We start from the raw sequence: 17283 nt of genomic DNA, 5'->3' as shown, positions 1-17283 counted from the left end.
ATAAACACAGTAAGAGATGCATTATGGGGCATTACTGCTGACACACATCTGCACTGGAGATTGAGTTGAAATGACATTATCATGTGATATATGGATCATTACTACTTACATCAGTTTCTCCAGTTTGTAACATGGATCATCTTTTAAAGCAGAGAGCAGGTTCAAACTTGACTGTTCTAGATCATTCCATGACAGATCCAGTTCTCTCAGCTGTGAGGAGTTTGATCTCAGAGCTGAACTAAGAGCAGCACAACCTTCATCTGTGACGCCACACTTACTCAACCTGCAGAACAACACACTCTTCACTCTCAGATCAGCAAAAACAAACGGTAAGATCACACACACGTGTATTGCAAATTCAGTCTAAAAGCTTGTTCAAGCAGTGTTGCAAATTAATCTGTGCTTTTGAAAAAAACTTTTCCAACTGTAGTTTGAAATACCGGTATATAGTTTAAATCGCTAAGTTGCTAACATTAACACAAATGAAGATTGTTCAAATGAAGAAAAATACTGAATCTCTGTGAGCCCATATAATGAAATATAAGGTGCATATTATACTAAAAGCTGTGAAGCACTAATTTTAAGTTAAAAATATAAATATTTTTCTTACAACAATTGTTTTGCTTTGAAAGACATTGATTTACAAACATGGATCTTTCTGGATTATAGCGGTGCTTGTTTTGTATTTCCTTTGAAGCATAAACTGACGTTACTAGCCATTTGCATTATATGAACTCAAAGCAAGTTTTTTTTCTAATGTAATGTTTTTCGAATTTAATATAACCCTATTGTACATAATAGTTTCACTCAAGCTTAATATTGAATATTTTCTTACCACAGTTTCTCCAGTTTACAGTGAGGATCCTTCAGTGCATCAGAGATCAGCTTCACTCCTGCATCTCCTACTTTATTCTCAGTCAGATCCAGTTCTCTCAGCTGTGAGGAGTTTGATCTCAGAGCTGAACTCAGAGCAGAACAACCTTCATCTGTGACGCCACAACTATTCAACCTGCAGAACAACACACTCTTCACTCTCAGTTCAGCAGAAATAATCACACAAACACAATGCCAATAAAAATAATTTTCCTCAATCATTTTTCTTCATGATGATAAAAACTATATCACCTTATCTTTGTGTATGGCTCCTTTTATAACAAATTATGTGTTTTGGTAAACACTATTACAGGAACCACAAACTTACTAAGCCAAGAGTCAAATTACACAACTAAATCAAACACTGATCACAATAATGGTGACCAAACATTTTCAAATAAAACATCAACATCTAAAGCTCTGTTAATTTACAAAAATAACTTCTGTAGACGTCTGACAGAAATAAAGTCAAATTGGTTAGTAATAAGTTAAGCTGGTAATTCGTGTACTGCCATGCATTTCACCATTATTTTATTTTTTTTTGGGGGGGGGGGGGGTATTCCAGCCAAAATTCAGCATCTGCCCAACATTGGAGCTTGACGTCAAACAGTCATTGGATTTAGACATCAACCCGATTTTCAACCAAAATCCAACGTCTAACCGCTATTATTATGTTTGCGATATCAATCACTGGTCGATGACCATAATGTTTGTATAAACTGTAGGTAACAACTGGTAAAATGTACATCTAGGTCATAAAAAACATAATAATACCTACACTTAAATATTTTCTTCTCAGCCATGTCATCAATTGCTCTTGAGTGAAATCTCCTCATCCGTTGTCTGATTGGAATTTTGCAAGAATTTCTGTGTAGTTAAAGTGTGCATAGCCTGCATCTATCAGCTTTTTTTTTTGTAACTTACCCACATTAAAGTGTTTAAGAAAAGAATGCATGAAGCTAGAATGAAATGTTTTTGTTTACAAGCAGATACACTGTTCTTTCTTTGTATGTTTTGCATGTCCAAATATTCATGTAACAAAATGTATACAAATTCAAACCTAAATAGGGACATAGTAGTCTTAAAGTATGATATACATTTAATTAGTAAACTATCAGCAAATCAAGTTCACTTTTATTATAATTGCAGTACAAACTATAAACATAGAGGTAAACTAGTTGTGTACTCAGAGTTTGCTACTGTTATACTTAAAGTATATTTAAAAGTATATTTTATATACTAGAAAGTGGGCCGATTTAGTCCCAAGGAGTATTGAAACAGTACACTTACAAGTATACTACTAGAACACTAGAACACTTTGTATACTTGCTACATAAAGAATACTTAAAAGTATACTTGAACTTTACTTAAGTAAACTTAATAAAATAAACTTTTTTATGCTAAGGGTAAGGGGACGTTTACAAACCATTTTAAACTAAAAACAGAAAACTTTTGGTTGTTTTGATCAAAGTTTTAAAAACGACTTTCAAAATTCAATTTCTTTGTAAACTATATAGTTATGAGTTCTGTGTAAAGATTTTAATTTGTGAAGACTTTGACATCACACAGATGAATATTACGTGTTTGGTCTACAGGCTGTGAGTTTCTTTACAAAGTGACATCTCCGAGCTTGGCATGAATAATACAGCATTTTCAGTCAAATTCTCTCCATGTGATTGTACTGTAAATTTTGTCGTCTATATGTAAAACTTATCAAAAATGTAAAGGAAGACCTTTCCGTAAACATATCTTAAGAGCTGTGATTGTGTGTCTATGGTCTCTCTCACTTCACCTGCTTTCAGGCCAAATCACTGCAGCTGCATCTTAACCCCTAAAAGAGCTCTTAAGGTCCCAAATTGTCAGGAGTACTGACAAGGACACCTGTTAAGGCAGGCATACACTGTGCAATTTCTGTGCGATTTTGGCAAGGTACCAACTCACACTGTACGAGTAGATCGAATGCAATGTAAAGCCAAAACTCACGATTTTTATGTGCTCACTGTACGGTCCAATCGTCAAGTTGCGATTTGACTGTTCACACTATAAGTGGGAAATCAACCGAATCAACACGTAGGATCCCTCTGTCACGGTTCGCAGGTTTGCTTGCTCATTTTGTGTGTACTGCACTGATCTGATTGCCTATCAGCGCCAGCTGCGCTGATGAGCAATCAGATCAGTCGCAAGTGTGTCTCATTTATTAGCCCTATATGTAGGCCTGTGTCAGTCAGGTTCAGTGTCAGATCGTTTGGTTTGCTGTCTCTGTTCTGTGCAGTTCTGTTCCTGTTCTTGGTTTGCACGGAGATCCAGCTTGTATGTCTGCTTGAACTGTGGTCTGCCTATGTTTGAGGATCGTCACAGCACATCACATTTCTTGTCTGCCCTGCTTGGAGTCTACACTGCAGTTGTCATGTTTCCTAGGACCTGCTTGGTGCCCCATGTCTGCCAGCAATTCTGTTTGGTCTACTGACTGTTTCATTAAACCTTGTTACTACTGGCTACTGGATTCTGTCGTATGATTCCTGACACCCTCAGAGCCCGGATGTTTGTGGCTGTTTCAGAATAAAAATGCTTTCCCCGAATAAACGCACTGCTTTGGTGATATGCGCAAATCTGTGTGCTGAAACGTCCAAAAAGGAAAAAAAAGGTGTCGGCATATATAGACACGCAGGTAGCTCGGAAGACGTGGCCTATATGGTTTATCCATTTTGCAATGCGAACTGGAGGTAAGCAGGCGCTTTCTTCCCTCTTTTATTTTTTTTTGGCAAAACTCCATGTTTTCCCTCCATCACTTCAGTCCACACTACACGCCGTGTCACCATGGTTTCGTTTATAGTTTCGCGCATGCGCAGTGAGGGATAATAGGGCTTCAATAGTGCAATACCTCACAAGAGGTGACCAAAATTTCTGACATGTCAGAAATCCATCCGACCAACCGATTGCCGGTCGGGAGTGGTTAATCGCGTCTCGTTTCCCCTTGTACACTGCATGACAAACAATGCACGAAAATGCTGAAAATCGTCCCGAACCGAAAAAGAGTTGCACGAGTCAGAATTGCCCAGCCTTAGCCAGTACCCCCCATTATGGGACTCACAGCTGAAAGTGCTCTACCTAACTTAACATTTTTAACAGTTCTTTACTTCAGTATGTTACACACATAATTTTTGAAAAGAAGACTCTTTGGGCTTTACTTTTCATCAACCAGATTTGATTTCAAAATTATTAAAAGTTATAGACACTGAAGTGCCTTGAAATGTTTTTTTTTTATTTGATATAAAAATACACAAAATGAATCTTGGAGCAAAAGTATTGGGCTGATAGTCACATGTCCCATGAGTTTCTATTTCAAATCTGAAGATGATACCATGATAAATGAGATTCCTGCAACCATTTTTCTGAGACGATGTATAGTCCCCCCACCCCCAACTAAAAAAATATCTTCCGTCTTTCTTTCACTTTTTTTTTTTGGTAGATCATCTCATTCTGTTTGTGACATTGTACGCTACAAAATCATGCAGTTTTTTTTTTACTACCAAGATGCAGTTTCTGATCATGAGTTATTCCATTTACAGCTGTGGATGTGTTTGACTCGTTATTACGACGAATCTGGTATGTACTGCATTTTCATTCTTCATGTTTTGATGTGTACTGCTTACACAAATGTAGCAAATAGTCTTTATAAGCTTTCCTTTGAAAAACAGCGATCTGTCGTCGACGCTTGAGGCTTAGATCTTTATAATGATACATAGTTTGTCAAGATTAAATTTGTCCTGTTTCATTTAATCTATTCATAAATATTAACACGTGAACACAAGGGGAGTTCAGGAGGTCGGGGTGCAGAGTTTTTTTTATCAGTGGAGAAAATTGAAGAAACATGAAGAGGGAGAATAAATGTGTTGTACACAATGCATGACAGTGAGTGAATAAAACCCTACACATTAGATCACGAAGGGATCATGTTTGTGACCGATTTAATTAGAGACACGATAATTAATTTTATTTAAATTGATGTGGTGATTTGAGTATGTCAAAACCTTCTATAAGCAAAGAGAAAACTGAAACAATTACAGCACTTTCAGAACCTTGTGTCGGCATTCATTTCCTATAAAATATGCTAAGTATAACAGCACGGTAAATAAAAATACAGAATACATATAATATGTGTGAGAGAAAGAGAGTATGGTAAAACAGGAAAAATTATGCCTGGAATTTCAAAGTGAAGGTTTATAATAGACCCAACTCTTTAAAATGCTCTTTTATTTCCTTCTTGGACAACCAACCAAACACAGCCTTCTAAAGACCGTGTCATACCTAGAAACGGTCAGCCCCGCCTCCTGACTAAGATAAAAGTTTTTGTCTTTTCCTCGCTCAGAGTTGCTCTCAGATTGGTCCCGAATCACTTTTAAGCAGACTCCTAGTTAGACATTTTTAAGCAAAATTAGAGAGGAATCTAAGAAGATTGAAGAAAACAGGCCATGATGTAAACGGCTCAAAATGTCCAAGTCTGAGGTCCCTAGGACAAGTCTGAAAACTGAGCTCTTCTCTGGTTGTAGTGTGTTTGTTTCTGTCAATAGTTGGTGTGGACCATCAATGTTTGTGCACTTGACAGAGCCACAACAGTCACTAGCCGCTGTAGCCGCACTGGGTTGTACATTAAAATTAACTGAAATGATATATAGGGAATCTTAATAATCAGGAGTATGATTAATATATATATATATATATCTCATGACAGTTACATTAAAATTATTGAAGATGCAAAATAGGTCAGTTGTATAGATCAATAACTCATTACAAGGCACTGTAATTTACTCCTTAATATGTCAATATTCCATTCTTCATATCAATTATAGTGATATCTCTTACTGTGAATTACCACAAATCAAACAGTGGTTTGTCCAGCAAACAGCTGCTAGATTAATTTATCAACTTTCAATAAAGTTATCACTTCTTATAATTCAAGGAAAAATAGTTTGTGGCCATGAAACCATTCTCCTATCCTTATGAAATTTTGGTTACTGAAAAGTAACGAGCTTTGTAACTTAAGATCAAACATTTCATTGACTCATAATGTGAACATTTTAGACAGAAGCAATCGTGAATATATATTGGATTTTAATAATTGAACTAATAATACATCAAATTACAAATCACACAGAGTAAATGAGGGAGAGAGAGAGAGAGAGAGAGAGAGAGAGAGAAAATGAGTGAGAGAGAATGAGAGAGACATAGGCGAGATCACAGAATAATCTCACAGTAAGGCAAAAATTTATATTTCACAGAACGAAATGATTCAGAGTTCATCTCCCTCATGAGGAGAGGTGAATATGAGAATAAACTTAGTAAGGAAAAGAAAAGAAAAGCCATGAGAACAGGCTGTTCTCTCAGCTGCAATGCTGAGATCAACTACCCGACAGAAGTGCAGAGAAGAGAGGAGGAGGAGGAACGAGCTGGTTTCAGTTCTTATGGCTTGACTGGTTCACGCTTCTGTTTGCGCGAACAACCAATGAATGTCCGCAATCTGAAATGGGGTAAAGGTTCTGTTGTCTCTGGGGAAACACCCACTCGCGTGAGTTATAGCTTATTAGAATTCAGCAGTTATATTCTAGCAAATTGGTAATTCCGGATTAATACAATTTACATTAATTTCCTTTATATGAGTTAGTCCGTCAAAGCATGACGGTAAACAGATAAAAATATAACATGTAAAGGTAGAGGAAACAAAGTTTCATTCATATGCATAATTACACACATTTAAACTGGTCAGGAGTGGGGTTACAGAATCATGACTCTATTTGAGAACATTCATTAGGAGAAACATTTCCAAGTTGTAAATCAGAAAATCATAACCATCGCATAACTGGTTAACCCTGTTAACCCAGCACAAACCTATCATAATACATCTTATTAAGGACTTACAGAAAGGTTTGTGTGTGTGCTTATGTGTGTGTATTGTGGAATGTGTTTCGTTTCTCCTTTGAGGCTGCTCACGTGACTGTGGAATTTGCCGTCGTGCCATAAGGAAGTCATAAAGTAATTTAGATCCAGCCATGCTGGTGCCAGGCCAGTCATCTAGCTTAGAGATAGTTTTTTTTATATGCCTGAATTCAAAAGCTAAAGCTTTGGGTTTGCATTGTTTTAGATTCAACGAACCATGATTCATTAGTTCAGAACCAATGAATTAATAAACTGCTCATCCGTTACAACGCGTTTCCACTGTCGAGCTTAAACCAGGCGCACTAGTGCGTGCCAGGGCCAGTCGCGTTTCCACTGTCACATCCGGGGCTTGATCGTGCCTCGTCGGGGCTTCCTCTGGGCCAATGGCCAGGGTTTTTTGTCCGACAAAAACCTTGGGCCAAAGCGGGCCAGTTGGGGCTAGAGGTGTTATGAACAAAGGTGGAGTTTCTCCCCGTCTGAAGAGTGTCAGCACAAAGATCATTTCAGAAAGATACAAGCTATAACACCAGACTTTTTAAAATAAGTGGAGCTCAAAACTCACTTTCAGTCAGCAGCGAGTGTTTGAAATAACGCAATCTGATGTGGATTATAATCACTAAACAAGGCAGAAATATTTATAAACGATGTAAAAGACTATGCTCGCTAAACATGGTAACATCAGCTTCTTATTCTCTATCACAATGTGTATTTATTTAGTAGCATATTTTATCTCATCTCGTCTCGAGAATTTAGTTCCATGTAGCATATCATAAAAATATATTATTCCAGATCACTTAATTGTTAAATCAAACTATTGTTAGAGATAGAGCGAATATTGCTGAATCTTTTAATAATTTTTTTTACTGCAAGCTCAAGTTATGAGTCTGATTTAGGTGTCTCTACAGAATTAGTTGTCTCTAATAAACATGGTCCCAGGCAGGTGTTTAATTTCTCTCCTATTACAACATCCCAGGTTTATAATGCTTTAGTGAAACTCGATGTCAAAAAATCTGCAGGGGTGGATAAAATTGAGCCTTATTTTTTAAAAATAGCTGCTGGTATTGTCAATTGCTTCTATTTTTAATTTAAGTTTAATTTCAAATATTATTCAGAGAGTGTGAAAGTTGGCAAAAGTTATTCCCATTTAAAAAGTGGAGATCCTTCAGATCCTACCAACCACCATCCTATTTCTAGATTACCACTCTTAGCTAAATTATTTGAATCATTGATAAACGATCAATTAAAACAATTTTTAACAGATAATAATGTTCTTAACGACCACCAGTCAGGCTTTAGAACAGATCATAGTACCCTAACTGCAGCTTTATTAGTTACAAATGACCTTATAAACTCTTTAGATTGTAAAAAGTCCTGTGCCGCATTATTTGTCGACCTTTCAAAAGCCTTCAACTCTGATCATTTTATTATTACAGAAACTTAGATCTATAGGTATTAGTGAAGCTGCTATGAAATGGTTTGATAATTATCTATCAGAACGAACTCAATGTGTGAATATAGAAAATTATAATTCTCCTTTTCTTCAAGTTAAAAAAGGAGTTCCACAAGGATCTATTTTATCTCCTATCCTATTCTCTATTTTTATAAATGATTTGGACTCAGGAGCAGATTCTGCTAATGTACATCTATATTCTGATGACTCTATTTATACAGCAGCAGCAGCATCTATAAATCAAGCTCTGATGAATTTACAAAAAGCATTTAATGCTATACAATATTAGTTGGATAAACTAAAATTAGTTTTAAATTCAAAGAAGACAAAATATATGATTTTTAACCGTACTCACCGTAAGGATAAAGACATAACAATTTCAACTTTATGTGGTTCAGAAATTGAAAGTCTTTTCTTATAAACATTTAGGTATATGACTTGATGAAAAATTAGCATTTAATGTTCACACTGATCAGTTGTTGAAGAAGCTTAAATCAAAATTAGGGTTTTTCTATCGTTTTAAAAATTGTTTTCCCTATGAGGCCCGAAAGAAGCTGGTTGAGAGTACTTTTTTAACAATAATTGATTATGGTGATCTTGTTTACATGCATGCAGCTTCCTCTGTACTAAGGAAATTGGACTCTGTCTATCATGCAGTGTTACGTTTTGTATTCAGTGCAGAATACCGTACGCATCATTGTATTTTGTATGAATCTTTACCATGGTCCTCTTTGTATCATAGGAGAAATTTACACATGTACGTATTTATTGCAAAGGCACTCCTTGGTAAATTACCAGCTTACATTACAAAGTTTTTAACTTTTCATACTACACTCTCAGAAAATAAAGTACATAATTGTATCTTTAGGGGTACAATAGCTTGTCACTGGGGCAGTACCCTCAAGGGTACAGCTTTTGTACCCTTGTGATTTGTACCTTAAGAGACCAATTTTGTACCTGTGGTGACAATTGTGTAACTTTATTTAACAGTACAAAAATTCACCCTTCGAAAAGGGAACAATCGTTGACTATAATGAGATATATGTATATGTATATATTAACACACACGCTGAATTAAAATCTGAATTTACTAAATCCTTTTCATTTTAAAAACAATGTCTATTGATCTAATGATCATCTAATGATCATCTACTGAGTGAGTTTAATTTGCCTGAAAATCCATTTCATCTCCTGGTTTCAGTATAGTCCTTTTTTATCAGCCTTGACACTACATACATGAAAGTGATGCTCATAGGACAGAGAATTCAACATTTTTCCACAAAGGATCCACATGGTGTTTATGTTATAGAGATACTTGATTTGCCAAAACAATGGAATAGACTCAGAATGCAGTACATCTCGACTTCGGTTACTTCTATCCCTGCGTCTGATATTTTTTGAAGGACCTTCTTGGTTGAAAGCCCTGTAAGAACCAGAGGTGGGTAATCCAGGTGCCAAAGGGTAAAAGTCCTGCCATATTTTTGTTCCACCCATTAACTCAGCAGCCGATTTCACCAGAGGAGGAACCAAGTCATTCCTTCCAAGTCACAAACGAGTCTTGAGTCAAATCCCAAGTCATCAAAGAGTGATATAATGAGAGTGATATAATATAAGAATTATATAATTAAGTGACTAATTAAATGATGATTGTGCATTAATGATTAACACCTGCTGTTATTGAGAATTACAGAGGATCAGATTTTGTTGTTTTATTGGTTAAAATTATGTCACCATCATGGAGATCAGTGTTTAGTTTAGTTGTGCTCTTGACCCTTGACTTGTTGTGTTAGATTTCTCTCTGTAGCTCTGCATGTGGTGTTGTGGAGAACACAAAACAGTGACATATGAATAACATATAGTCACGATGAGCTGATTTAATTATATCTTAGTTTTTTTTTTCTTTCTTATTGCATGTTTAGGTTTTGAATAATTCCAGTGAAACTGCAGCATGCATACAAAAAAGGATTGCTCTAATATTTACAGGATATAATTTTTTTTTCATTTGTAACACAGAGGTTTGCACTTCAGTGCTTCTTAGACACACACATATATCAAGAACCAGCATATGAATCTCTACAATGGTGACAAAATGCTTCATGTTGCAATACATGAATTACTCCCATAATGCACTGCAGTATGAATAATAATTTTCACCACTGTTGAGGATCACATGACAAATGTTTATGGCTAAATGCCTAATTCCAAAACTTTTAATTAATACTCCATTTTTTCCTTAATATTGAAGCGTTGTATGGTGGCATTTGCATAATTAGATTTATCTCTTTTTTTGTAAAAGTGACATACAGTTGAGTATGGTGACCCGTACTCATAATTCATACTTTGCATTTAACCCATTCAGAGTGCAACAGAGCAGTGAATACACAGCAGTTCTCTCTAAAAACTAAGCCAAGAACTCTTCACTTCAAACATATAATCAAGAAATTTAATCAAGATCTTTCAGTCATCTGCTAGATCAAGAGTTGTATCAGAATTGCGCAAATGTTGCTGCAAAACAATAATGCAATTGTTTAGACCGACTGAACTGCTGTGTAGAGAGAACTGAAGATGAACACCGAGCCGAGCCAGATAACGGAAAAAACATTGACTCGTTCACGAGTCAAGAACCGTTTCTGTCAGACCGAACTGTTTTCTTCAACCGGTTTATTGAATCGAACTGTCCGAAAGAACTACTGGTGATCCGAACACCGATGCAACCAGTTCTTCACTCGTGAACGAGTCAGTCTGTTGTTCGTTATCTGGCTCGGCTCTGTGTTCATCTTCACAACAGTTCAGTCAGTGAACTGTTTGAGTACATGAATTACTCCGGGATATTGGTTTGTTTGAACTCAGAGGGAGTGTCAGTCACATTAAAAAAAAGTTAACATCTTAAGTCATTTGTGGATTAATGTGTATTAGAGATGCGAACCGTTTAAAACGATTCAGTTCGATTTGGTGAACTGAATGATTCGTTCACGAACTGGATATCCAGACTGCTTTGATTTGAACTCTTTCTCACAACAGACCGGAAGAGAAGACAATGCTGAATAAAGTCGTAGTTTTTGCTATTTTTGGACCAAAATGTATTTTCGATGCTTCAATAAATTCCAACGGACCCTCTGATGTCACATGGACTACTTTGATGATGTTTTTCTTACCTTTCTGGACATGGACAGTATACCGTACACACAGCTTCAATGGAGGGACTGAGAGCTCTCGGACTAAATCTAAAATATCTTAAACTGTGTTCCGAAGATAAAAGGAGGCCTTACATGTTTGGAACAGAATAAGGGTGAGTTATTAATGACATAATTTTCATTTTTGGACGAACTAACCCTTTAACCTTTAAAATAAATGGTACATATATGTACCTTTTAATGCAATATGTACATTGAGGTCCAATAATAAGCCCTATGGGGTATGTTAGTGTAGATTGTATCTTGGGGGACAGAAATGGACTCCTACTGTACCCCTATTTCTGACAGTGTAATGGTCATGGTATCAGATCGCAGCTGCATCTTTGTTTAAAAGTCTCAAGAGTATTCACTGAATTTGGAAAGCATGCTTTTTCTTTTTACGCCCCTAGGGTTTGGAACGACCTACAAAATGTATTGAAATTTGAGTCTTTGCCATCTTTGAGCACTTTCAAATTTATTCTGTATTCTACATTCAAAGAGTCTTGTAAATGCTTTTCTTGAACTTCGATCTATTTTTGATTTGTTGGATTGTTTGTGTTTTAATTATTTATTTGTCTCAAATTATGTGTGCTGCCGTTTTTGACCAGGTCTCCCTGGAAGAAGAGATTATTATATCTCAATGGGATTTTTTCCTGGCTAAATAAAGGATAAATAAAAAAATACTAAAAACAGCTCCTAAATCTGTGGAAAAATTATGGGCAGCAGCGAACTTGCCATTTGGGGCTCTGGGAGTTTTCCTGGGGGCCACTGCATAAATATATATAAAGAATGAATTATAGTAAGTGTATGTAGCCTATATCCCTCAATCATCAAATACGAATGACCCGTGGGTCCGCAGCAGCTCAAATGTGCTTCTCAATGTCAAATCAAGATGTCTGTTCACAGAAGCTAAGCTGTGCAGCACTTGATGAGAGCTGAAGTACGATGTGAGCAGCTAAACATGACAAGACAATTCTGCAATATTTGCCAACTGTTTATGATAAAAAGTGAAATAACATTAACTTTCAGGGATGTAAACTACTATTGACCTTTTTGCATTTCTCACATTTTAATGCTTTTCATGTGATTCATCACAATGTACATAGAAACATTAACGCAGCAGTTTTCACTAGACATGAGATAAGAATGAATGTTTGTGTATTTCTATCCAGGCTTTCCTCTGTAATTTATGCATATAAAAATATTTTTAAAAAATAATTAAAATATTCTCCAACTTACTCTATAACATTGTAAATCTGAAGACCTTTGCTTTCAATGCCATGATTAGGAAAGTGATCTATATTATAATAAAAATATAATTTACTAATTAGTTCACAATCACATCCATTATTTTATAAACAAATTGGCAGTCAAACGTTTGAAATAATACATTTTTAATTACTTATTTTTTTAAATAAGGCTGAATATATTTGATTAAAAATATGGTAAAAACAATATTATGAAATATCACACGATCCTTTAGAAATCATTGTAAAATACTGATTACTTAAAACAGTCCACATTCTGCACTACATTCTCTTCTAGAGCATAGCAGAGCATTGTGTCATGTACCATTTAACTTTAGTAAAATTAAACTGTCCATCTATGTAAACATTCTTCAAAAGTGTTTACTATTCGAGCTGCCTGTAGCTGTGCCTATATTTGCTGTATACACCGGGAAAGACAGATTATAATGTAAAGAAGTATGCCAGTCATTCATTAATATTAATAATAAGAAAATCAATTAGAATAAAAGACAGCATTTTTGTGTTACACTGTAATGTCAGTAATTGGTGTTGATTGCTCTGTGGATAATGAGCAGGTGTGTTTATGTAGAGGCGTGTGTGAACCGGGTGTGGAGGGCCAATCTGTGCCCGAAGGTCCAGGGCCACATTTTAGCCCCAGTCCTCCCCTGGTTACAGGTAATCCAGTGAACTACATAGCCATTTTATGATGGTTTGTGATTTTGGTTTTATTGACTGTTTCAGACAATCCTCCTGAGAAAAATTCACAATAATTTCCCTTTAATTTAATTATGTTCTTTTTTACATTTACAAGCTGGGCGAGAAGTAATCCATAGTGAGCTTTCATAGATATTTGAATTATTTATTAGATATATTAGATATTTTAATTCTTTATTAATAAGATAGTGTTTTCTGAGTCATTGTCTGCTGCAGTGATGAAGTTAATGATGTTGACTCGTCATCTCTGCAGTACAGTGCATCTTTAGAGAGAAATACACCTTTCATACGATCACATCACCAGAGAGTATCTGTTCAAGTTGAATTGGTTTGCTCAGACAGTCCTAACTTTTTACAGATATATGTGTCATGTCTGTGAGGCATTTTTTTCATTTTAGTGAAGCGCTCCAGTTTACAGTGACAGATGGCAGAAAGCACATCCTGGTTGTTTTCTTTATTTTACAAAACCACAATGTTTAGTTAATATTGTGAGTGCACACAAATAAAAGTAGAATGATGTATTACACTGATCTGTGAGAGTAAAAATTATGAGAGATTTTATGTTGTTTCCACAGTTATCGGGAGAAATGCCAGAGATCTACTTCTGTGTACAGCTTCTGCACAAACACTCAATAGTGCACTTTTATCCAGATTAACACTAGAGTGAGGGGCTGTGAAAAGCTGCTGCAACTTACATTTCAATTTACAAATTATCATTTCATTTTTTCTAAACTTCAATTCATACAGATGTGGTATGACGTGACTGAGTAAATGACTGAATGTTAATGTTTGGGTGAATAATATATATTATTATGATATAATATATTATTATAATATATAATTGTTTCACTGGAGCTTAATACTGAATATGTTCTTACCACAGTTTCTCCAGTTTACAGTGAGGATCCTTCAGTGCATCAGAGATCAGCTTCACTCCTGCATCTCCTACTTTATTCCCAGTCAGATCCAGTTCTCTCAGCTGTGAGGAGTTTGATCTCAGAGCTGAACTCAGAGCAGAACAACCTTCATCTGTGATGTCACAACTATTCAACCTGCAGAACAACACACTCTTCACTCTCAGTTCAGCAGAAACAATCACACAAACACAGACTATGATATTAAATGATAAATCTGTGTGTGTTACATCTCAGGAGGTATTATTATTATTTTGTCTCCTGTCTAAGGGGATGTTTACACAACACAGTTTTCAACTGAAAACAGAAAACTTGTGTGTTTTTTTTGTTTATTTATATGACAATGGCATTTTGGGGGCCTGAAAATAAACTTTTGAAAACAGGTTTGAAATGCTTTTTTCTTTTTTAATTTATTGTATGATCAGATATTTTTCTTTTTAAATACAACACTGAATTAATGATCAATTACATATATTTTATCAATGACATTTTATTGTCTTATTAACTAGTAAAACTACACATTCTGAACAAATCTGTGTATATGGTAGTTAGTTAATATGCACTTAACTGATCAACAGTTACAGGTACAAGCTAATGATGGTATTATAAATGAACAATCATTACAGAACAAAAGCAGCTAGCAGCTTCATTCAAATGTATGACCTGCTTAACACATATCACATTTTTATAGTCTGAGACACTTATCAAAAGTTGCTAAAAGTTGGCAAATACCTTTTTAAGACCACAAAATTTGTTGCTAGGTTCCAAGTTTGAAAAAAGTTTACAAATTAAGTCTCTTAATTAGATTTCAGTGAGCTCAGATAATGAAATATAAAGAGCATATTGGTCTTAAAGTTGTGAAGCTCTTTCTGAAGTTGATGTGAAGTGAAGCATAAGAACACAGCCACTTCTGGCTTGAGCTTCATTATACACTTAAAAAAGTTTAAATATTACTTAAATATTACACAAGAACAGGGGCATCACTAGCTTATAGTCCCAGTATAAATCTCAAGTGTAAGTTTTAACAATTTACTTTATTTGTCAGTGTATTCATTTACATTGATAATCACGGCAAGAAAAACTGGTCTACTGTATGCAGAGTAGTAACCTAATTCACGCTTGTAAAAGATACGCAATCACGCACTTTAACCGAAAACAAAAAAACTTGTGCTGTCCTTTTGAGCAGAAATCCATGTCCGTGCAACTGTGGTTCCTTGCAACAACTGCAGCACACAGGCTGGTGACGACACGCGAATGAGTTAGGCTATGAAAACATTACCAAACTAAAGTAGGTCCCTAAATAATATAGATTCTCTTATTTTGACTTGATCATTATTGGCTCCTGTAGATGAACATCAGATTGATCTGATCAGAGGATTAGTTTGAGGGAGGTAAGACTTGATAAACAAACTATTGTACACCCTCAGCCAGACAGGTCTCAGACATCAGAGGAAAAAGTCTCAGGAAAACCTTTCAAGTCTGTAGTTTAGCCGAGAAAAACAACTAAGGGTCTGTACTTGTAGGAAATTAATATTTAATTCACTAGTTCTTGTTTAGGACATTACATAAAATGTTGGCAGTAGCTATGGCTGAGATAACTATTTAGTTTAAAGTTTAATAAATAAGCTCTTTATTTTTGCCGCAGCCATAAAATGACTGGTTACATGAACATATCTGTGGGTCTCAGAATGCGAACTCCTTTTGTGGACGCATTCTTCACGTGCAGAAACACGGCAGCTAAACTCATAAAAATTCATAGCATTTTAGTATAATAGTCTTCTCATTATAATAGAATGTTTACAACAGTCCCAGTCATAGTAATTAATATTCTGCATTGTAGTTTGACCAACTTGCGCTGCGTGCTGAAGAGATAATCACCGCAGTCCTACAATGAAGCGCTTGACTCAAAACCAAATGCATCTTATATCAGGTAAATAATATATCCACGATATATTTAAAGAGCCACACAGATGGCAAATCAAAAATTACCTGTATTACAGTGTATGATGTAGCTGTCCATCAGTGTAAACAATGTGCAAAGTAATTAAACCAAAAAGTACACGATTTATAAAGTTATTGGCTTCTAAAGTAAGGAGTCGACTCTGAATTGCTGAAATGAGTCGTTATAGATTTCAAATCTTTTGCCCATCTTTATGTACGTCACTAGAAACACTTTGCATAATAATCTCCGCCTACCGTCTTGGGAGAAACGGATCTCTGACCTGCCCCACCCCCCACACACACAGACGCTCTGGTTGGTGTGATAGCATCATGTCGAGGAGACAGTGTGTTTTTAATTGTAAAGGCAAGTTTGTTTTATTTTCACTGCCAAAGAATGAAAATCAGAAGAACCAATGGCTAAAATTCATTTCACAATTCACAATACCAGAGCAGTACAACAAATCTCCCTTTTGCTGTGTCCACAACATTTCACTGATGACTGCTTTTCTAATCTCGGTGAGTACAGCGGGATTTTCAAAGCGTTTCGCCATAAAAGAGGGTTCATTACCAACTTTATTTAGAACAATGAGCATCTCCGAATCACAACGCGAAGTATGATTATGAAGTTATGTGTCTGTTTTCTCCCGAGCGTCTTATCAGTATGTGTGCTGTCTGCGTTGATCGTCATGTACAAACACGTCATTAAAATGAATTGTAACTCCGTGAATACTCAACGAAGAGACATGAGAGAGATATCTATAGAAAGTTTGAAATGTCTATTTTAAAACTAAACAAGTGCTGCCGAAAACAGATATTCTGTGATAAAGTAATCCATATGAAAACAACGTGATGTCTGCTTTTCATGTCTCCCTTCGTGACCACGCCCCCGCGCTGAACGCGCTATTCAGATTCAAACTGAAGCGCGCGGCTTGAATACACCCACACAGAAGAAAAAGCAGCGAGACTGTTCAAGTTTTTTATTTTACTGTTTGTTTCGCGATGAGAGGAATAAGACATAATTCACCCCAAACAGATGC

General features: G+C 35.8%; 1 protein-coding gene across 1 annotated transcript in view; it reads right to left on the bottom strand.

Moving 5' to 3' along the window:
- Nucleotides 1-17283, bottom strand: part of LOC113073994 (NACHT, LRR and PYD domains-containing protein 12-like) — a 56921-nt gene that overhangs the window by 999 nt on the left and 38639 nt on the right. The window contains exons 7-9 of the mRNA XM_026246687.1: nucleotides 14270-14443; nucleotides 836-1009; nucleotides 110-283 (exon numbers count right to left, since the gene is read on the bottom strand). Of these exons, the coding sequence (XP_026102472.1) occupies nucleotides 110-283; nucleotides 836-1009; nucleotides 14270-14443 (522 nt within the window). The remainder of the gene's footprint in view (nucleotides 1-109; nucleotides 284-835; nucleotides 1010-14269; nucleotides 14444-17283) is intronic.

Source organism: Carassius auratus, unplaced genomic scaffold (assembly GCF_003368295.1).
Source record: "Carassius auratus strain Wakin unplaced genomic scaffold, ASM336829v1 scaf_tig00013464, whole genome shotgun sequence".
Classification (NCBI taxonomy): domain Eukaryota; kingdom Metazoa; phylum Chordata; class Actinopteri; order Cypriniformes; family Cyprinidae; genus Carassius; species Carassius auratus.
Note: the sequence above shows the minus strand (reverse complement) of the source record. Positions and strands in the feature narration are given on the sequence as shown.